The sequence below is a fragment of the Gnatocerus cornutus genome, chromosome 8, assembly GCF_029298725.1.
Source record: "Gnatocerus cornutus isolate USDA-ARS CGAHR chromosome 8, icGnaCorn1.1, whole genome shotgun sequence".
Lineage (NCBI taxonomy): Eukaryota > Metazoa > Arthropoda > Insecta > Coleoptera > Tenebrionidae > Gnatocerus > Gnatocerus cornutus.
The window spans coordinates 2778856-2802629 of record NC_142240.1 but is presented as its reverse complement, the minus strand read 5'-3'; the positions used below and the strand labels follow the sequence as shown (position 1 = coordinate 2802629).

The 23774-nt window shown below is 40.0% G+C and overlaps 1 protein-coding gene across 1 annotated transcript; it reads left to right on the top strand.

Annotated features, from left to right (window-relative positions):
* Positions 1–20894: 20894 nt before the first annotated feature.
* On the top strand, positions 20895–22049 carry LOC148169378 (uncharacterized). The gene is made up of 4 exons (XM_088044181.1): positions 20895–21374; positions 21419–21573; positions 21889–21942; positions 21986–22049. Exons 1-4 carry the CDS (start codon positions 20895–20897, stop codon positions 22047–22049), a joined length of 753 nt encoding a protein of 250 aa, XP_087900307.1.
* Positions 22050–23774: the final 1725 nt, after the last annotated feature.

Genomic DNA, 23774 nt, shown 5'->3' with positions numbered 1-23774 from the left:
CACAAGTCACTTCATTCACTCTTATAAAGGTTAATTTTGATTAACACGGGCATGTTGCACTTTATAGACACCAGAAATCGTTAATTAACATCGACAAAGCGACAATTTCACCAATTAAGACTTCTGTCACAATCTAAAGCGAGCCAAAGGATAGATGTCATTTGTAACACAAGATGTTGACAGATGGGTGTAAACGTAGTTCCCAATTTTGACGTAATGAAATTAGAAACTAACTTGATAAAACAGCTTTTTTTTTTCAAATTTTGAAGACAATTTGCATTGAATCTAAAATAACAGCTGAGATATTTTTAACACATTTATAATGAAAAAAAAATTAATTAGGGGTTGATATTACAAACCCTCACAATTAACTAAAAATTACATTTTTAAGGCGTCGCGACGCCAAAACTATTAGTGATAAAAAACAAATTTTTGCGTCAGCTTCTAGAGCTTTGTCAACTGTAAGCGTATGCAAATTTTCAAAATTTTATCTTTAAAATTAAAGACGATTTTGGGGGTGGACACAAGTGTTGCCGGACCCTGTATATACAATATGAATTTTTGACGTTTGAAAAAAATCTATTTTTTAATAGACTGATCTGACAGTTGGAAAAAATAGCCTGTTATTTGATATTGTTGTGTATGAAAGAAGATTTGGTGAAATCGGGGCAAGTGCACTGTTTTTGCCTCTATGGCAAAGGAACTGAAGCACGACAAAGACATTATTTTTGCACCATACAACTATCTAGTTGATCTGAAAACTTGAAAAGCTTTGGATCTGGAGTTAGAAAACAATATCGTCGTTTGTGACGAAGGTCACAACATTGAGGCTTGTGAGGAGTCGGCATACATCCAGTTTAAATCCTCTGATGTCACTCTTTGTGTTGAGGAAGTAATGTCGGCAATGAAAGGCCTTAATGAGGCGCCAATCTTGGATTATAACGGGAGAGACATCCCTAAAGACTTTCTCGCTGTGGAGCTCTCCGCCCTCAAAGACATTTTTCTTAATTTCGAAAAAGGTCTGAACGCCACAGTAATTAAGACTTCGTTTAACGAAGGCACATATTTTAGTCCGGTTAAAGTAGACATATAAATATTGACCAAATAACAAAAACTCCGACATGGGATCTATAGGGCATTTTATTTCTACTGGTGTACCCATGGTCTCCACAAATATATGGCTCTGTCGGAGTTTTTGTTATTTGAAATGTCTATTTTGACCGGACTATTTATTATTATTATTCTAATTAAAGAAAGGTGAGACGCAGAGGCGAACCTTATTGAGCGTATATATAAAAGATATATTTTAAAAGTAGGAGAAAAAAATGAATATAAAAATAAAAAAGTAAGAAAATACATAGATAACTTAACTGCTGAATTGAAAAAAAGATGTCAATATGTTTTTTTGAATGAACCGTCTGTTTGGCCAACACACAGCAATGCAGATCATTCCATCTTTGAAATGACCGGTTGGTTATAAATAATTGTCTGACGCTAGTTTTAAAAGGTACTTTTTTGTCGGAGAAAAGCAATGACAACAGTTCGCCATTGCAAATAGTTGTTGCACTTTTAACGCACGCGCAGAAACAAGCCGATAGCGCGCTCGCAAAGGCAAGACCAGTGTTAAAAATATTAATTTATAAAAATTATATCACTTACGCTGCAAAAACTAGATGATTGATAAGGAAACAAATTTCACTAGTGGCAAGAGTTAATTAACTGATTTCAAGGATACTATTTTGAAAGTGTTAGCAAAAGCCGGGGTAAGTTAAAGAGTCTTGGAGCACATTTTTTCAAAAATTGCGCTATGTAAAACCGGCTTTCAAAGTAGGTGCCTATTATTAGTAGTTCAGTTAACGCCCTATTATTAGTTCAAGTTTCCACTTTGACCGCCATTGCACAAAAAACTTCACTCTCTTGCAGATCACCGACACGAATTTGGTCTCAATTCGCACCCTAATTGACAAAATCGTCCAATTTTTGACGACCACAGATGAAGGTCTTCTTGGACGCAAAGCCGCAGGACTGCAATTATTTACCGATTTATTATCGATGACTTTTGACAGCTCGTCTGCGGAGTTTAGGGAAAACTTGCGCAAGGCATACAAAGTGAGTTGAATTTTCGTTCTTTTGTGCTAATTTTACTTTCCAGGTGCATGTCGGTATTGAAGAGAGCTCACCTAATGGAACTTCTAAAAACCGAGTCTTAAGCTGTTGGTGCTTTAGCCCCGGATTCGGGTAATTTCTGTCAGATGATAATACTCATTTCTAATTTTCGGTTTTAGAATGAACATGTTAATGGAGCAAGGGGTCCACTGTGTGATTGTCACCAGTGGGACTTCACCCCCCTTAATACACTAATTTCGGAGCTCGGACTCCAAGTGGACGTGTGAATTGAAAACCCACACATCTTCCAAGACGAACATATCTGCGTCAAAGTGGAGCTTTCCGCCCTCAAAGACATTTTCTTAATTTCGAAAAAGCTCTGAACGCCATCGCCATCGTAATCAAGACTTCGTTTAACAAAGGCACATATTTTGAAGGAATTTACATTTTAGAATGGGTCATTTTGGAGTGGAGAAAACAATAACACACCTAAAGAAGAATTTGTGGTTTCCTAAAATGAGAAGGAAGGGAAAGAACTGCACCTTCATGTCGACCAGCAACCCCATGGAATGGGAAAGAACGGAGGGCCGTACGGAAAAACGAGGCATTGATACACTAACGGCGGAAATCGAAAAATTATACGGAAAAGCAAAGGCCGTAATCGACAAAAATTAAATCAAGAAAATTTAGATTTATCCTCACGGTCACTCTCGACGGCATGCGCCGGCAAATGAGCACTTTTCTCCGAACAGGGTGCCACAAAATCGCAGTCGCCACCAATCTATGGCCAAGAATGTAGTGGCAACACGCAGTCCCAATGAACCTCGATACTCTTGGGGCCGATTGCAGAAACGCTGATTAAACAACGGACTATAAAATCCTGGATTAAATTTTAGTCCTGAACTATATTTTGATCCTATTGCAGAAACGTGGTTTGTAGACAGGTGTTTGGTTTGATCGGGACGATAAAGACAATAGCTTTTGAAAAAAAAAACTTCTGTTTTAGGAACATCAGATTTGATTGATTGATTTTGAGAGCATGACAAAAACACCAAGAAATTTAAATTTGATTTCTAAGTGGTAGTACCGGTCACCGTCAATACAAACAGAAAATTAGTACTGAAGAAAGTGATCAAGATATATTTATAGCTTCATTTGTGCCTTTTGTACAGTTATTTACTGTAAATGAAAGAGAACAATAAGAAATCGTTTGGAAAAATCCACGACCGTCTTCCGTTAGGTACTGTCGACCAATTCAAATCCTTTTTCGAAAAGAAACGATAGTAGAAAACAATAGAGTATATTGAGGCACAGATAAACAGCTTAACACCATCATTTGTTCAGATATGTGATAAAGTGATTGGAATTCATCACCAACTGGTGTTAACGATGATAGACGGCAAAATATGAAACGCTCTCTCAGAAACAAAATCCGCTCAAATTTGTTATATCTGCAGAGATAAACAATATTGACAGACTAGTGGACAAAACAGTTGATTATTATATTATTATATGCTGAATATTTAAATTTCTTTAGCCAATTTTGGCAAATCCGTCATGTATTTTTCAAAATTTTTTGCGTCACCGCGTTATTTAAATATTCAACAAAATTTGGTAAAAAAATGTATAGGTTACATTTTTGCATTCTCCCTATGTTATACATATATTAATACGTTATTAATGGGTACAAATGGACAATAGGGGTGAATGAGAGGGGACAATTCCGAGTCAAGCCTTCGAAGTGAGAAGACGTGTCTTCAAGTGCATCGTTCCCGACAGCAAATTTTCCTTGCGATTTTTTAACAATCAGACAAAGAGTGCCGATCCAGTGCCCACCCATTCATTGTTCGACAGTGGACACCGTTGCTGTAACAACTAGCGGTCACCCACCCAACGCCGGACGGGAGGCAGCGTTGCTGCGCTCCAACATCAACCCCAGAAAGCAGTGACCGTGAGCTACGAAGTGAACGGTGCAGTGCAACGAAAAAAGACGTTTTTCTGTGCCTTTTTCCCCTGTCGGACACTCAGTGAAGTGCAAATAGACCCCCTGACAGCATGAATTCCACTCCACCAGCATTGCGGAACTCATCGCTGGACTCCAGCAGTCCCTCTCGGCGACCCTCCAGCAGCAGCTCGAGGGGTTTACCGAGAACTTCTAGACCCGGCTCGGAGGACTTGAGCTTCAAATGGCCGTCACCACAACGGCCATCAACAAGCTGGCCACCACCGCCACCGCCGCCACCCCAAGAACCATGAGGTCCTTCAGCCCCGCCTTTTCGGAGATGTCGTTCTCCTCGAAGAGGTCCTTCCCCAGGTCCCCAACAAGGGACGCCCCGATTCTCACCACCAGTAACAAGTTTGCTGCCCTGGCCGACTTCGAGGACGAAGACGGCCAATCCATCCCCAAGAGGACCAGGGGTAAGAAATCGCCGGCTCCCGGTTTTAATTTCTTTCCTTTCCAGCCAACGTCGGGAGAAAAACCCCTGCTTGCGATCCAACCCTCGTCAAGTCAAGAGAGCACCGCCTGACGACGCCGAGGAACGCCTCCTCCACGATCGAAGTCCTCAACCTGCGCCCAAGCGCCCTAAACGGCCAAAAATTGGCACCGCTCGGCCTCTCCATGCTGGACTAGGCAGAGAAAACGAAGACCATCGCCAAGGAGGCGATGAAGAAGTCCGTGAAGACCACCAAGGACTCCAAGAAGCTCACCAAGGACTCCAAAAAATCAAAGTCAACAAAAAAGTCGACTGCCCCTTTGTTCCGGGATGTTGCGGTAAGCAGGCCGACCCCTGCAGCCGTCCCCGACTCCGCCATCGTCGCCACCACTTCACGGGGACTACATCCTCTCTGACGAGCATCGCCATCACTACGAACCAGCTCCTCAACGACGCCATGGAAGGCGTCGGCGAAGAGGGCGCCAAGATCGAGGAAGAAAGAAGAGCTTCCACCACGACGAAATATCAAACCGACGGTGAAGACGCCGAAGCACCACCAAAGAAATCTCGGGTCCCGCCCATCACCATGCTGGACTCGACAAAATTCCTCCACGTCCAGAGAAAAGCCAGGACTGCCGCCACCGCTGACGGCGGCATGAGGATCCAGACGGCTTCGTCGGAGGAGTTCAGGAGTTTCACTCGACTCCTGGAACAAGAGAAGCTGGAGTACTTTACCTACTCGCTTCCCGAAGCCCGACCAGCAAGAGCAGTCATCAGGGGAGTCCCAGTCGGGATTTCCTCCGAAGAGGTCCTCCAGGACCTGCTGAAGACCGGCATTCCAGCTCTGCGAGCCAGCAGGATGCATCGCCAGGGAAAGAAGCTCGCCCTGGTCCTGGTTGAAATCCCAGCCAACCAGGCGGAGAACATCTTCCGCGTGTCAAAGATGTTCGAGGCCATCACCGTCAAGGTTGAGAAGCCTCACAAGAAGGAAGCGACCAGCCACTGCCACCGCTGCCAACGCTTCCATCATTTCCAGACACACTGCACAGCCAAGCCGCGCTGGGGAATGCCAGAAACCCAGAACCGCCCCCGCCAAGTGCGTGAATCCTAGTGGCCCTCAAACGGCCAACTACAAGGGGTGCCCCAAGTTCCCCAAACCAGCGAGGAACCCCCCCGATGCCGAGGAAGACCCAACCAGTCGCCGCTCCCCGGACCACCGCTCCCAAAACCCCCACCGCAGCCGCCCCTGGACCCCCGCCGCCCCCTGGACCCCCGCCGCCCCCGGAACCATCTCATGGGCCGAGATGGTCAAAGAAGGAACACCGGCGAAGAAGCAAGAGGTGAACTTCGCCCTACAGAAGAACCAACTCCTGGAGGCCATCACCCAAGCGAAGGACGCGAAGGATCTCGCCAGGAAACTGGCAGCGTTTGTATCGCTCCTTTGTTAAATGGCTAGTTCCTCACTAACTCCCTCTTCCTTACAGATTGTGTTCTGGAACGCCAACGGACTCCGGCAAGCTCGTAACGAGCTTGAGGAATTCATCGACCGACTTGAAGTGGACGTCGTACTTCTGTGCGGGACGAGGCTTCAATAAAAAACCAACCTGGAAATCGCCGACGACGACCATCTCGACCACGTGAAAAGCCACGTCCGGGAAATCATCGATAAAGATCCCGAAATTCCCATCCCACCCACTTCTCCTGAAGAAATCCGCTTCCTAATCCGGGGACTTTGATCCAGAAAAGCACCAGGTCCTGACAACATCATCAACAGGATCTTGAAACATCTACCAGATAACACGGTTGTATCTTTAGCGAACATTTGTAATGCCGCATTCAAATATCGTTATTTTCCAGATCGTTGGAAGTGCGCAACGGTGATCTTCATTCCGAAACCGGGCAAGGACCACAAATTTCCCCAAAACCATCGACCCATCAGTCTGCTGTCCGCAGTTGGCAAGGTCGCGGAAAAAATCATACACTCACGACTGGCGAAAATCGTCAAGGATTTCCACATCCTGCCAGATGAACAATTTGGCTTCCGTCCAAAACACTTCACCTCCGACTAGCTGCTAAGAGTCGTAGAATACGCCGCCACCGGGATCGAGCGTAAGCAAGTGACTGGTGCAGCCTTTCTCTACGTCTCCAAGGCCTTCGACACCGTTTGGCACGATGGACTTGTCTACAAGCTTCACACCAACGGCGTTCCACTGGCGATGGTGCAGCTGGTTCACTCCTTCCTCCAGAACAGAAAATTCCGTACACGCATCGGCAATTCTCTCTCCGAACTCCACGACATCGAGGCCGGAGTCCCTCAAGGCTCCGCCCTCTGTCCTCTCCTGTACGCGGTGTACACCGCGGACATCCCCAGGACCCAGAGGACATCGTTGGCGGTCTACGCAGATGACACAGCGATTCTCGCCCGCTCGAAGCAACCGCTGCTAGCAACCCGATACCTTCAGGAAGCCGTTAGCCGCCTCGAAGACTGGTGCAAGCTCTGGCTGATCGACGTCAATCTCGAAAAGACCACAGCGCTCTTAGTGACACAACGTAGAGTTCAGCCAGAGGGTGAGATCGAGATGTTCGACAGCGTCATCCCCTGCAGAGACAGGGTGAAGTACCTGGGCGTCATCATCGACCAAAAGCTCGACCTCCGCCATCACCTCGACTACGCCGTAGACAAGGGGAAAATGGCCATGGGAATGCTTCAATCGCTCATCTGCAAACGCAGCAAGATGTCAACTAACAACAAACTCCTGCTGTTCCGAACAATCATCCGCCCTCTGTTCTCTCTCAGGCCTTCCGACTAGAATATAAGGGTAGTAAAAGCTACCCGCACATTCTCATTCCGCCCGATATATAATTTTGAAATTTTAATTGCAGATTTCTCTGTTTTGAAGTAAGCAAAAAATGTTATTTCTTTGTCATTTTTTTGTAAAATGGAAAATAATAATTTTTTCCCCCTTGTGAATACAATCCGGAAACATACACCATATTTCAACTGAATCTGTGGTCCAAACTTCAACACATGCCTAAATTTTGGGACTGTACACGAAATTGTGTATAGGACTGTATCACCTAGTCACATTTTTACTTTTGTTGGGTTTGCTGTTAATATCTGAAATATTGACAAACACGTCAACCTGTCAGAATCCAGAAATTATTTTTGATTTTGCACAAATTTTGAGACTAATGTTCAATGTTGTTCGTTAGATGAAGAGCTCTTCCTGTCTTAATATTGTGACTGTAGGTTGGGTGTAATGAAACCCCCAATGAAACGAGCTGTAAGCAAATGCAACGAGTTGTATTTGAATCTATTCGTGTCAGTTTTTAACACTTTAAAGCCTGGAATAGATTGAAGAGAATCTTGCGACACTTTTAACGCGAGTTCTTGCGTATGTGTTTACACTGTTTGCAATAAATAATGCGAGTTTCTCTCGCGAGAATCTAGTGAGTTCTGGCTTTTGCAGTTTCTCACAGACCCCTTATTTGAAAGAACTTGAGCACGATCAAAAATGCTTATATACACTGAAGAAAAAATCGCTCGCGCGAGAACTTTCGCGGGTTCCAGAGAGTCAACTTGCAGCGGTAGTTACATTAGGAACAACACTGTCCGACAGAAACTCAGGCGAGATTTCTCGCAAGTCTATTTCTGCCTTTTGATAAGAAGATGCACTAGGTGCAAGTAATGTTTATATTATGAATTGGCTCATTTAGATTTTCAAATTAAAACCCTTACGTTGAGATATCAATAATTGACGACCGTTGCACATGAAACAAGAAGAATCTTCGAAATTTGAGATGTTCATAACGTCGTCATTTCGTTTTTATTCAAACATATTCATTAGTTCCACTTGCTTTGTTTCTAAACTTACGAGCAATTAAACGAATCCAAAACGGTCAAATCACAGTAAAATTCGGAAAAACACAAGTGTTTTATTTACAATTTTTGTTAAAGTTAAAGATCGTAGAACTTCTTTACTATTCACTTTGAATCGAATGGGACGTAAATCTTTACTTTTCCAACAAATTCCTGATTTGACCCATAATGTCAATAATTGTAACCAAACAAATTTTGACAGCTCTCCCAATCTTTAAACCATTACCAATTTCAAATAAAATCACTAGCTGTCCAGATACACTCTGCACTTACATACACTTGTCGCCACCAAAATTGGGGCCACAGTTTCAGTTGAATTACGGTGTACTGTATGGTGGATTGTATGGAAATTAAAAACCACTTATTTAATTTCTCCCAAATTATTCACACGATTCTTTTCCGAATATAGAAAAAAACAGATACTTATTACACATAAATAAAATTCAATCAAATCAGAATAGATTAAAATGTAAAAACCCAATTTTTTCTACAAAAGTATCATGAGAGGGAAAGAAATAATTAATCTGAATGTGCAGTCGTAAAAATTTTCGTTAAATGCGATAAATGCGCCCGCCGACCAAGAATGATGCAAAGGAAAAATGTGAATAAACGTGCCGTTTAAAAGTAGACAGGTTAAATAATACTATTAATATTTTATGATTGTATTTCTATTGGATAATAAAGATCCAACCATTTATTGTCAACTAACATTTCAAGATAAAGATAGATGTAGTTACCGTGACACTTTCATAGCAACAAAGTTAGGATTTCTTAATAAAAAAATCCCACATAATTTGCACATTGTCACAAATTATGTTTGTCGGCTTTTTGAAATCCTGTTTCCAACCTGTATACATTATTTGCAAAAATAACCACGAATTGCGAGGGTGGTGAGAAACAAATGTTCTTCATATGGAGTATTATCAACGGGCGTGCGTCTGAGATGTGACGTCAAAACAATGAAAAAGTGTTTTAGCTCCCGCCTGAATATTTAAATTTCTTTAGCCAATTTTGGCAAATCCGTCATGTATTTTTCAATTTTTTTTGCACCACCGCGTGTTTTGAACAATATTTGACAAAATTTGGTAAAAAAATATATAGGTTACATTTTTTGCATTCTCCCTCTTACTTGAAATCTGCAATAACGCATATAATTAAACCTAGCAGCATTAAAAGATAATGACAACACGATGATTAAATCTGGTAGGAAAACAGGCTTTCTTGATTTTATAATATGCCTAACAAATATGTTCTATCAATACGGCGATTCGAAAACACAAGTTTAAACTGTTTATTAACGTTTAAAGATAGCCAGGATCACATTGAAACATTTTTCAGTTCAATAAAAAGACGTGGGGGTTTCAACAACAACGCAAGTTGTCTACCATCTGAATCGGCGTATACTGTACGCCTTTTAATCCACAATGAAATAAATGCTTTAGAAATAGCTAATTGATATAGAACCCATACACCTATATTGTTTTATAGTCGCAACGAACATATTAAAGTTGTGGAAAATAACATTTTAGAAACAGATTTCTTTAATGAAAATGATTTAGATTCACCCTCCTTACGAAAGCACAAACAATCGAGGAAGATCTCCTGAAAGAAAAAGAAACCGAAGAACATCACAACGACCATAACAACGTTCAAAGAATACGGGGACGTTCCCAGTTCTGTCGTGCGTATGGATACGTAACCATCGATTGTCGAAAACACATGAAAGCTGAGCAGAATAAAGAAACCGCCAGCAATACCAACTGAACCTAGCTCGGCCACCGTGAAGCCCCCGATCAACTGTTACGGGTGGTTTTTGCAGTTTAGGTCTTGGCTCAGTGCATCATCCCCGACCACGTCCAGCTGTCGCCATCCAGGCGAACGGTTCGTGGGGCACTCTATTCTTGGACTCTGGTTCCCATGTGAACGTCGCCAGCCCAAGTGTCCAAAACCACCTACAAAATACCGAAGTCGGCTTTACGAACTCAGCCATGAATGTTGTTTTGGCAGAATGTTTTGGCAGATCTTGGCTACAAAATCTATCTAATTTTTGGGGTGTTGAAAACCGAGGAATTTAGGTAAGAATTTTTTTTTTTGGTTGTTTCATATTTATATGATTTTTTCAGTGTTTTATTTTATTAGAGAAACACGTACGACAGGAAAAGACTAGTATTATCACTTTATCAGGAAAAATCCTTCAATCAGTCCGCAAAAACCTGAAGAAGCTAACCTTAATATACTGATTGCTTTCAACCGCTCAACGAAAGAGTTTTTTCGAAATCTAGAGTTCGTAATGAAGAAACATAAGTTCCCTCCCACAAAAATCTATAATATGGACGAAACTGGCATATCATCTGTGCAGAACTCAGAAATTGTGCTGGCAGAAAAACGTCAGAAGCGCGTGGAGCTGCCATTAATAGAGAACGGGAAGCTTGCTTAAATTCGCGCCATTTGACACCCCTATCATCCGATCCAAACAACTGCACACTTTTTGTTTCTATGACTCCGGTCATAAAAAATAAAGCTTGCACTTCCCAATGTGCATGGACAAGTTCCTGTGAGAATGACCTCTTTGACATTAATGCAATAATCTGATATGTATCTAATTCTCCAGAGCATTGACTTGTCCTTCAAAAAGTGCAAGCTCAGCTTATGTTTCGAATGATCATTAAACTTTCCACCAACATTCCCATCCACAGTGAGGAACTTTGGCAAAATCAACAAGTTTTTTTATTATAAAAATGGATTATTCTGTAATGCAAATCATTCAGTTGACATAGTTAACCAAATAGACGCAAATAGAAGACTCCCGCAAAGAAGTTTAACTTGAGCCTAAAAAAATAGTAAAACTATTTCAATATTTATTTGTTTCTATATCTATAAACAGATTTTATTTTAAAAACTAGAAAGAAGACAATAAACCTCAATAACACAGCTCAAAAAAAAAAATTTTTTTTTGTTGCCCTGAATATCTCTGCGGATTTCTATGTTTTAAAGACCATAGTTATATATATATATATATTCGAATATATTGTCACATTTGCCGAAAAATCAAAAGTCTCGCTTGTAACAATAACAATTTTATTGTACACTATAAACACTCTCGTACTTCACAATTATTCACTTTACAAGACTTCCAAATACTAGACTATCCCCAATCCTATCACTACTCCCCTATATACAGATATTCCCCTACCACTAGCCTAATGCTGGAGCGCTGCGAGAATATTCGGGAGTTCCGCCTATGACTCAGCGACCTTCTAGAAACGGCGATTCTCGAAACGCACGGAACATTCCAGCGCTGGCGCTCGAAGCTTCCAGAATCTTCTCGTAACACTGCCCCCCTCTTAGTTCTGATCGTCCCGATCAGACCAAACACCTGATTCTCCGTGATATTTACAAAGTCTATTTAGATGAACCACTTTCATCTTTGAACGGGCGCTGCGTTGGATCCGATACACCACGTCGTTGATCCTCTTGATCACCTTATACGGTCCCTCCCATGTAGGTGTCAACTTCGGAGATAGTCCCTTCTTTCGTCGAGGGTTGAATAACCACACCAAGTCTCCTTCGTTGAATCCTTCATGATTAGCCGTCACATTATATCTGGACCGCATTCTGTCACTAGCCATTTTGATCCTCTGCCTCACAAGGTGGTGTGTATCCAGTTGGGTCTCTCTCAGGTTGTCGACGAATTCCGGTACTTCCTTTCGTTCCGCCCCAGGCGAACCAAGCAGAAGATCACAAGGGAGACGCAGCTCTCTTCCAAACACAATCTTCGCTGGTGTTTCTCCCGTGGTTTCATGAATGGCAGCTCTGTAGGCCATCATAAACAAGGGCAGTCGACGATCCCAATCCCTCTGGTGCTCTTCCACTACCTTGGACAGATGTTCCTCCATCGTCTGATTGAATCTCTCGACCATGCCGTCGGATTGCGGGTGCAAGGGTGTGGTTCGAGTCTTCCTAATTCCCAGCAGCTTACACATCTCTTGAAAAACGCCAGACTCAAAATTCCTTCCTTGATCGGAATGCATTTCGAGTGGAACTCCAAACCTGCTGAAGAAATTATCCACTAGGACTCGAGCTACTGTTGTGGCTTCTTGGTTGGGAAGGGCATACGCTTCCGGCCATTTACTGAAATAATCCTGCACAACCAAGATGTACTTGTTGCCGTCATCAGTTTTTGGAAATGGCCCGGCCACATCTAGAGCGATTCTCTCGAACGGGGCTCCCTCGTTGTATTGTTTCATGCCTCCTTTAGTTCGCGTTCGAGGTCCCTTGCTCGCCCCACAAACCGAACATCTCCTACACCATCGTTCGACATCTTCCCGGCAGCCAACCCAGTAATACCGCTGCCTAATCTTACTTAAGGTTTTGTTCACTCCGAAGTGAGCGCCTGATGTTCCGTCATGGACCTCCTTGAGTACTTGGGGGACTCTATTCTTGGGCACTAGTAACTGGGAGGTTACTTTCTTCCCGTCTGCGCTTTCCCAAGCCCTTTTCAGTACCCCATTTTCTACTCGCAGTGAGTCCCACTGCGCCCACATCGCCTTCAACCCTGGACTCTTTTCCGAGACATCTTCCCAACGCGGCCTTCCATTATCCGTTTCTTTCCACTCCAGCAGTGGCCCAATTTCCTGGTCTGCTTGTTGATCCTTCCGAAGATTCTCCGTAGTCCAGTCATCATCACAACCGATAACCATCCTGTTTATCGGCAATGGCCCTTCAATCTTCGCGCACTGCTTGCAATCCTTGCAAGGTCTTCTAGAGAGAGCGTCAGCGTTATTGTGTTGCTTTCCTGGTCGATGTTTGATTTTGAAGTGGTATTGCTGCAGCCGCTCAATCCACCTAGCCACTTGTCCTTCGGCGTCTTTCATCTGTAGTAACCACGTGAGGGCAGCATGATCAGTCCTTATCAAGAACTCGTGGCCAAACAAGTATTTGTGGAAATGCTCTACAGATTTTACAACGGCCAGCAATTCCTTTCTTGTAGCGCAGTAATTTCTCTCTTGCTTGCTCAACCCTTTGCTGTAGTACTCGATCACTCTCTCTTCTCCATCCTGCACCTGCGATAACACCGCTCCAATGCCGATGTTACTGGCATCTGTGTCCAAGACGAACTTTCCATGAGTCCTGGGGTAGCTCAAAATCGGGCTAGTGCACAAAGCTAACTTCAGTCGCTTGAAACTGCCTTCGCAGTCTGATGTCCAGTTGAATGATGCCTTTGCTTCCGTTAGTTTGTGCAGAGGTGCAGCAATGTTGGCGAAACCTTCTACAAACCGCCGATAATACGTGCAAAGTCCAATAAAACTTCTCACATCGTGCTTGTCCTTGGGTCTGGGCCATTCCTTAATCGCCTGAATCTTATCTTCGCAGGTCTTGATTCCTTCAGATGACACCGTATGCCCCAGAAACTCCACTTTCTTCCGAAATAGATGGCACTTTTTCGGATTAAGTTTCAAATTGGCACCCCTAAACCGGTCTACCACTTCTTGAAGGTTCTTCAGGTGTTCATCGAAGTTTTTACCCATGACCATAACGTCGTCTAAATAAACCAGACAAGTTTTCCACGTCAATCCACGCAACACACATTCCATTAGTCTTTCGAATGTAGCGGGTGCGTTGCAAAGCCCAAAAGGCATAACCGTAAAGTGGTACAGGCCACTTCCCGTGGAAAACGCTGTCTTCTCCTTGTCTTCGGGATGAAGTCCCACTTGCCAATATCCACTCTTCAGGTCTAAGGTTGAGAACCACGTCGACCCTGACAGAGTTGTGAGAGTGTCGTCAATCCGGGGTAATGGAAAACTGTCTTTCTTGGTAACATCGTTGAGTTTTCGGTAATCCACACAGAATCTTGTACTACCGTCTTTCTTGGTTACGAGCACAACCGGCGAAGACCAAGGACTGTTGGATTCTTCAATAATCCCTTCTTCTTGCATGGATTTTACCAACTGTTCGGCCTGCTCTTGCTTCGCCCATGGTAACCTTCTCGGTGCCTGTCTGATGGGTTGATGGTCGCCCGTATTGATTCTGTGTTGAACGATGTTCGTTCTTCCTAATGGTTCATTCTCAACGGCGAACACGTCCTTATTCTTCTTGATGAAAGCCTGTGCTTTAAGAGCCTCTTCTTCAGAAAGGTCACTCGTGTCTACCTCCAGCTTCAACTTTTTCACGGTCTTCACGTTTTCCTTTGATGGCTGTGTGTCACTTATTCTGGAGATCGGAACACACACGGCAACTAGATCGCCCTTCTTGATCGTGACTGGAGTAGGGTTGATATTCGCCACCCGCACAGGTATTTCTTTCGTCACTTTTACTAGTGTCTTTCCAACAAGAATTGGTTTTGTCATGTCTCTAGTCGGTTCAATCATCCCAACGCAGCTCCCAAAGTTACTTCCTAAACGCACACTTATCACTTTCTCGCTGTTCCCATCCACACAAGTTTTTGCACAGGCGAACGCTTTCACTCCATCTTCTTTTACTTCTGGGGTCGATAACACGAAGCTTTCGGTTCCAATCTTGAGGATCTTCTCGTTGTGATTAAAGGAAATCCCATGTCGTCCAATAACATCCACTCCCAGGATCATCTCATCCTCAATGCCTGCCACCAGCACCCGATGACGTTCACAGAGCTCTTGAAAACGGCTTCCACCTCAAGAGCGCGCACCAGAGCTTCTTTTGCGGAGTGATAGCTGCCCAGTCGGACGGTTCTTTGTATTTCTGGATCTCGAATCCCTTGAAGGAACGTATCCACAGCTAGTTGTTCCACAAAATTCGCCGGAGCCGAAGGGTAGGCGAGCAAAACAAGGCGCTTGACACTTGCCTCAAATTCTTGCAGAGACTCTCCAATTCTCTGCCGCCGCGTCTTGAGCTCTGAGACGTATACTTGCTGGAGGTGTTGGTTTCCAAATCTGGCCTCTAATGCTGCCATCAGCTGGTCGTACCGCTCTTTGTCTCGACCTGGAATTGTCTCCAGCAGGTCCAGAGCCGCCCCTCTCAAGGAAACTATCAGAAATGAGGATTTTTCTTCTTCCGACCATCCATTTTGTTTGGCCGCCACTTCAAATTGCAGCTTGTAATTGTCCAGTGAGGTCGACCCATCGTAAGTCGGGGGTTTCATTTCTTTCGTTGTGGTCAGGCCGGTCCTATTTGGAACTTGACGCCTTAAGCGAAGCAACTCATTTTCCATGTGCACTCCTATGCACTCTTCTACTTCTCTGACGCCTAGTAGTTCCTCCTTAACGCCTCCTAGGCACTCTTCTACCTCTTTTTGAATTTCATCGACCTTAACCATAATGGTTCCGTTCATGTTTTGTTCCATGTCTTTAAGCTGGTTCAGGATTGCTGCATTCTCTGTTTGTCTTCTTTCTTCTTCCTCTAATTTTTCTTTTTGTCTTCTTTCTTTTTCTTCCAGTTTTTCTCTTTGTCTTCTTTCTTCTTCTTCCAGTTTTTCTCTTTGTCTTCTTTCTTCTAAATTTGTCTCCAATTTTGCCATCATAGTGGTCATCAATTCTTATAGCGCCTCCATTTCTGCGGCTTGCTGTCTGGTTTGAACAGGCATAAAAATTGTCCACAATCAAGTAACAATGTCACAGTCCGGTAATGTCACGAATTTTCCGATCGAAAATTCCAGAGTTTCCTCACTAACAATATTGGACGGGATCTCACTTCTGACACCAGTTGTCACATTTGCCGAAAAATCAAAAGTCTCGCTTGTAACAATAACAATTTTATTGTACACTATGAACACTCTCGTACTTCACAATTATTCACTTTACAAGACTTCCAAATACTAGACTATCCCCAATCCTATCACTACTCCCCTATATACAGATATTCCCCTACCACTAGCCTAATGCTGGAGCGCTGCGAGAATATTCGGGAGTTCCGCCTATGACTCAGCGACCTTCTAGAAACGGCGATTCTCGAAACGCACGGAACATTCCAGCGCTGGCGCTCGAAGCTTCCAGAATCTCCTCGTAACAATATTCTTGAAAGTACTGAATTGGCTCTGGATTTTATGATTTTGGCGTATTTTATATTTTTAATAATTTAGACTTTGAGTCGGCTCTTCAGAACACGAATTATAATAAACTGTTCATTATCATGTTAAAATTCGCTTTTGTGCACGCCACGTGACCAACAAAAGTTGAAATGCTTCAGGATTTTCAGTAAATAAGGGCATAAAAAATATAAAAGACGCTCTTATAAAATGCGTTTCATTAAAGTTTAACATAAGTTTTATATTTTTTTTTCTTTTTCAACTTCTATGTACATTAATTAACCAGTCAAACGAAACAATTTGTAATAATTTCCAAAAAAAAAATATTTGAGAATATACTTGCTATTTCTTTCTCAATTTTACAGATTTTTAGTAAAATATGAAAATCAAGATTGAAAAAAAATCAGAGCCAATTTTCCAAAACCATTCATAGTTTCGTGAATTGTTGGCATAGAAGTATTCGAAACCACTCTTACATCAAGGGCAACAAAATCACTGTTGACCAGTATAATTAGATTGGTAAGTATGAAAACATAATTGATCACATTTCAAAACATCTCTAATAAATTATTATTATAAACTGCTTTGTTTCATTTTATTGTTTATTATCCGGGGACAATTAAGTAAAAATGATGTCAATAGGGTTGTACCAAAATCTATTCTACCAAAAACTATTAAACTAAAGCTCAGGCAAACTTTTCATTTACCAAATAAAATTCAAGAGTCAGACTTTGAATCTGATGAAACAATTGCTGAAGATGGTTAAATTTTAAAGTGTTTTTTTCTTTTAGATTTTGCCGCAACATATTAAATATATATGCAGCAGATTTGATATAAATTCACTTGTAAATTTTATAACCATAACTTAAGTCAGTTAAGTATTGTCAGAGTCAATATGCCTATACCTATCCAATATAAATGTCCAAAATGTCAAGACGAGACCACTAAACAAGGCTCTGCTTGTACTATTTGTATACAATATAAGAAATATATGCAAGTTTTATATAAAAATAAACACCCCAAGTTGTAGTATATTTAAGTTGAATAAAAAAGTTAATAAAATCTTGAATTTTTATTTTTTCTTTCAGAAATCCAAACAATTGAAAAATCTTATTCGACGAAAACGAAAGCAGGCAGAGTCCTTACTTAAGGCTATATAGAAATTACGCTACGATCTTGAGCTTCTACAAATGAAAAGAAAAATGCAGATCTTAAATGTAAAATAAACATGTATGTAAATAAAATGCATTGATTTATTGAATCCCTTAGTTATCATGTTGCAAACTGATTAAGACTGAAAACTAGATGACTCGATGTTATTGACAAAAATTGCCTTCTGTAAACAATTTTTTTCCATTGTTAATCATGCAAAAACACGTGGGGAGACCTAATACTCAAGTAGCTGTTAACTTGTTATTCAGTCGATTGAAATGTGAAATAATGAGTGAAGGTAAGAAATTATTTATATAATTTGAGCATGTCTATAATTATTTTCTCTCTAGAACTAATTCAGTGTCCCCTAATTAAAGACCATTGGATCAAACCAACACGCATGTCTTTACATTTACTTAAATATTTACAACAAAGACTAACAACTTAAAGAACGATGGAGTCTTTTGAATAATAAAATTTATCCACACTACCAGCCCCTCAGCAACCACCACCACCACCTCTTCAGCAGCCTCAGAAATTGACTAACAATACCAGAGGCTCCTGAAGACTTCTTCGTCCTTCATGAAGGTCATGGACAGATGCGGATGGCATAGGCCATCGAACCCCGCGTCTTATACTACTAACGCTTAAATAAACTAGACTACTAATTAAACGAAGACAAATTAACATATTTTGGCAATATTGGTTGGTTATTTATTTACCTTCCAGTTATTTCATAAACGCTAATTCAAATTGTATTTAAAAAAAATCACTTGTTGATAATGTTGAATCTTTATTTGTCAGAGCTGGAGCTAGGCAGCCGGAAACCCAAACTAGTAAAAATTGCTTTTCTTCAACCCTTGTAACAACGTTAGTATACGCAGCTAGCCTTAAAGCTAAGGTTTTCAGCAATTTTACAAAAGTAACAAAGGAATTACTTTGAGAGCGAACTAATACCTCCGGTTGTAAATAAATCCTCTTACTAACAAATGCGGAGGTAAAAATGTATCAAAATTCAAGACCGCTTTAGCGAGATCGCTAAACCAACCAATGAAGCCAGTAGTTGTCGAAAACTACAGTAGTTCCAAAGATCGATAAATTATAATTATAAGGCGCCTTAATGTGACAACGACGACGAACTCGATCAAAACACCAAACGACCAGGCTCCATAACATGAACACTGCAAACAGTAACTGGTTCGCAAACAAAAGAAAGATTAGTCAAACAGCTTCGATAATACAGTCAAAACAACAATTAACCACACCAAAATGCTTTCACAACTTATGAAAAACGAGCTCTATACTCACCGACACAGCTTTGAGAAACATCTCAAAGTTGTCATAAAAAGAATAGCAATCGAAACAAGTAAACAAACAGTTAAGGAAGACTTAGATGAACAAAGATACACCACAATAAAAATTACACAATGATACAAAAGGTTCTAATCGAAGTATAAAAAAAATAAAAGTCTATAGTGACCTCATAATATCTGTATGTTGGTTAAGAACAATGTCTTCTGTAAGTTCAGTGTTCCCAGTGTCCTTAGAGGGTGTCAATGTGATCTAAACAAACTGTAAAAAAACATGAGAAGCTTCCGGACTCATCCTGTTGTCTTTCTCCACGGAAATCTTCAGATGGGTTGATGGAAACAAATGTTGCACTCTGTTCTTAGACATGAAGCATAGAAGCGAAGTGTGTCTTTATTAATTTCTTTTTTGATGTTTCTAGGTTGCATTAGATCAGAGGAAAACAAGCAAGAGAGCGTAATGGGATCGCCACAGGTTTTAGAGACTTCTTTAGCAGTTTTTGATGACTACTTGATTCTTTTGATTAATTTATGTTTGTTTCAGATATGTACTCCGGAAAGAATGAAATCTTCAATAAAAATTTTGTATATCTTCATTTCAGAGCTCGTCTGTACCTAGTATAGAGTTAGCAATTAAGTTAGACAGTAGGTAAGGTATAAAATAAGTTTTAGAATAAGTGCGCAAATAAATCGGAATAAGAAAATAATATTTGGTATCATTTAAACCCAATAATATTCAAGTGGTTGGTGTAAAAGATTTTGAAAAAGCAGGCAATGAGAAAACTAACAACGTTGTCAGTAAAACAATGATATTTATGTAAACCGGCATAAATTAAAAACGAACGCAACCCATTGCCTGCTGTTTCTGGTAATCTAGAATAAAACCTTATTAATTGGTAGACTTAATTAACTGATTCAAAAATAACAAAATTATCCAAGTTACATATAAATCTACAAAGTGAAATAAAGATAAAAATATCTTTGACGATCCAAGTTTTCAGTTCCTATGACTTTGATCAGTCATTTTTACGATGTTAATTGGAAGAGCACTGCGATTGTTCGTAAAATTTTGTGATGGTTTATTTGATAGCTTAAACAGTTCTCCAAAAGAAAATAAGATACTAGGACGTCTATTGACAATTCAGAACATTTAGCATTTTAAGCCGAAGCAAAAGAAAAACTTCCAAAATTTTATTGTTACAATTCATATTGCCAGTCCAAACTAAATGTGAACAAACAAACCGATGCGCACCAACAAATTTCATAATACGCAGACTCGACAAGTCAGCTGTTTACCGCGCTAAGTAGTGGCAGGGGCGTCGTGTAATGTGGAGTGTAAATAATTAAGATAAGTATAATTTTTCATTTACGCTTTCTCAATCTTTAATAATAATGGCACCTTCAAATTTTAAATTAAACGTGCAGTCCAAAGTCATAATCTTCAGAGTTTTTCTTTTTTTGTCTGCAAAAGCCGCAGATTCATGTAAAACCAGCATTCTACAAGACACCGCGGAGGCAACCGGATTTGGTCTCACCACTATTCGTAAAATCGTACGTTCGGGCCAGAATAATGACGGGAAATTTGAAGGTCCCAATAAACGGAACCGTTCCTCCCCTGTAACAACTGTTATTCCTGATTATGTTCTCCGGGAAATCATTTATAACTTTCACATTACGGAGAAGATCGCTGTAACTCTCACAGCACTAAAACAAAGGTTGTTCGAGGACTTCCAGTGGACAGGCGAGAAATCAAGCCTATCAACTATGCTTCGCAACATTGGGTTTCGCTGGAGAAAATTCAGGAATAACCGCAAAATTTTGATCGAAAAGAACAACATTCGCGTTTTGAGACTCAAATATTTAAGAAAAATCAAAAAACTTCGCGAAGAAAAACGTAATATCTTTTATTTAGATGAATCATACATTCATAACGATACGACGCGTTCAATGGGGTCGGGTGGAGCGATAATTATAAAGGTTTGAGAAAGCCAATAAGTAAGGGGTCAAGGTTAATGATGGTCCATGCTGGTGGTGAAACTGGATTTGTGCCAGGTGCTCTGTTGACCTTCAAATCAGGTATCGTCACAGGTGATTATCACCATGACATGAATTCAGTCAATTTTCAAAAATGGATACAGACCTGTCTAATCCCGAATTTACCACCAAATTCTGTCATTGTAACGGATAACGCCAGTTATCATAATGTACAGAAAAACCCAGCCCCAACATCAGTTTCCCGAAAAGGTCAGATCATTGATTGGTTGCGTGAAAAAAACATCCCTCACGATCCTTCTATGTTGAAGCCTATTTTGTACGAGTTGGTTAAACAACACAAAGCAGCTTTCAAAACGTTTAAAATCGATGACTTGTTTTCAGCTGCCGGTCACGAAGTTCTACGATTACCCCCACATCATCCTGATTTGAATCCCATTGAGCCCAAGTCAAAAGCAAGGTGGCCGCAAAGAACACGACTTTCAACTTTAATGATGTTCATCGTCTCACAATTGAAGCTTTCCAATCAACTCTGGAAAATTGGAAGTCGGCATGTCAACATATATACAAAATAGAGGATAAGTATTTACAACAAATTAATTTGGACGAAATTGAGCCAAACATAATCTCTCTTTCAGGGGAAACTGAAACCAGCAGTTCCTCCTCCGATGACACGACGTGTCAACGTTTTGTTTTTTTTTTGTTGAGGATTTATTTTATTGTTAATTGTTGAGATTTTTTTTTATTAATTGTTGAGAATTAATTTTTTTGTTAATTGTTGAGAATTAATTTTTTTGTTAATTGTTGAGAATTTATTTTTTTGTTAATTGTTCAGAATTAATTTTTTTGTTAATTGTTGAGAATTTATTTGTTTGTTAATTGTTGAGAATTTATTTTTTTGTTAATTGTTGAGAATTTATTTTTTTGTTAATTGTTGAGAATTTATTTTTTTGTTAATTGTTGAGAATTTATTTTTTTGTTAATTGTTGAGAATTTATTTTTCTGTTTATTGTTCAGAATGTATTTTTTGTTGAGAATTTTGTTATGTTATTGTTTTTTATATTTGCATGTGTAGGATTTTTGTTTACCCATATTTTGCAGAATTTGTTTTTAGTTTGCTGTTTCAACTCCGCCAGCAGTATTATGTTTTAGCTGTTGCCAGTCCCAAATCCGGATAAAGGAGGAGGGTAACATAAAGCCATCAAGGAAATGAAAATTGTTAATGTTTTTAATAAATAATAATTAATTTTACCAATCCTGCAGTTTATTTAAATGTTCCACACGATTACGGCATACAAACAAAATACAAATAAAAATAAAACAATAATTCAGCTTTAATCTGACTTCCCATTCCCGACGCCTATGGTAGCGACTATCCTTGTCTATGCGCGTGTTTACTCACATTTAGTTTGGACGGTCTGTAACATGGAAAGAAACTGGAGAAAGCTAAAAGATCTTTGCGCCAAGATCCACTAGAAAATTTGTTTGGTGAAATACGCAGCCTTTGTGGTGACAACATCAAACATACTTTAGTTTAATTTATGGCAGCTTACAAAGCATGTATACTTAGTAGTAGAATAAGGAAAACCTGTCTATCGAATACCAACTACAACCTAATTTTGATAACTCAGCACCTAAGTGATCCGTTAGGCGGACTTTCCAGTTACAAGGCGCACAAGTTGAGGAACACAATGCAGACGAAAATGCCACCCCCTCTGATAATTAACATTATTTCAAAGTTTGATTTTTTTCGATTGTTTTTTGTTGTTGGTTAATTTTCTTTGTTATATTATTGTTTCACAACTAAATACATATTTGAATTTTATATTAAGAATATTTTATATATTTGATAAACCCTTATCTTCAGAAATTTTATTAAAAATACCAAAACTCGACAAATATGCTCAAGTAAAATTACTTGTCCGCATTTTCATGAGGTTCAAAGCACGACATTTACATAGTTTAGATGCAAAACTCGGCATCTGTGTTATTCATTTCATAATTGTGATTAACTGATTGCGCACAGATTTTGAAAAAGACACTGTCGTAGTTGCTAAAGTTTTTGCTACAAAATGACAAACTTACATCACAAAACATCCAAACCAAAAATATTTCAAAGCTTTCTCTATTGCTATCAAAATTAGAGTACGATGCAGATGTCGGAGTTTGCATTTGGCGACTCAAATGACATAATTATTCATTATGAAAGAAAAACCGGTTTCTTTGGCTTTTTAAATTTGAATAGAAAGTCTTAAGGAGATGTTTTTAGAACATTGTATAAATGAAAAGATTCTTCAACCCATTAAATGAGTCAGGAACACACAATTGTTTTTGCAATTATAAGAATGCATAGGGGGAGTAACAATAACCCGACAGTTCAACAATTTATGTCGACTTATAAAAAAAAATAATTCATTTGGAATTAAAAGCACACGCTGAACCTTGAGTTCTGAATCCAGGGTTAATTTAAGTACTTTTGGCTTCAAAACAGCAAAATAAAAAAAAAGAATTAGTTATCACCGAAGATACTGATCATACCTATGTGTCAATCATGTCAAAAGTTATAATTACTTATATTACTTACTTATATTGCATTTATTTATAAAAAATTTGTGTCAAAATTGAAAAAAAAAAGTTTCAAGAAAGCTCAACAATGAAGCTTCACTGATGTAAAAAAATAAGGGCGGATTGATATATCCATCAACTGATATAATCAGTAATTGTAAGACTGCAGAAAAATCAATTAAACGAACCTTGGGAAAAAGCGGTAATCAATTTTTAAAAATAAAATTTAATTTAATTTTTACAAATAGAAGTATTTTACATTTTTAATTAGAAAGCAAGTTACTAGAAAAAACAATTTTTAAGTCATTGTTACAACATTCGTATGAATCTTATTCAAA

Coding starts and splice junctions, on each gene's coding strand:
- LOC148169378 (XM_088044181.1), top strand. CDS start 20,895: ATGGTCCATGCTGGTGGTGAAACTGGATTTGTGCCAGGTGCTCTGTTG. Junction 21,375..21,418: donor CAACTTTAATGATGTTCATC/GTCTCACAATTG, acceptor GAAAATTGGAAG/TCGGCATGTCAACATATATA. Junction 21,943..21,985: donor TGTTTTTTATATTTGCATGT/GTAGGATTTTTG, acceptor ATTTGTTTTTAG/TTTGCTGTTTCAACTCCGCC.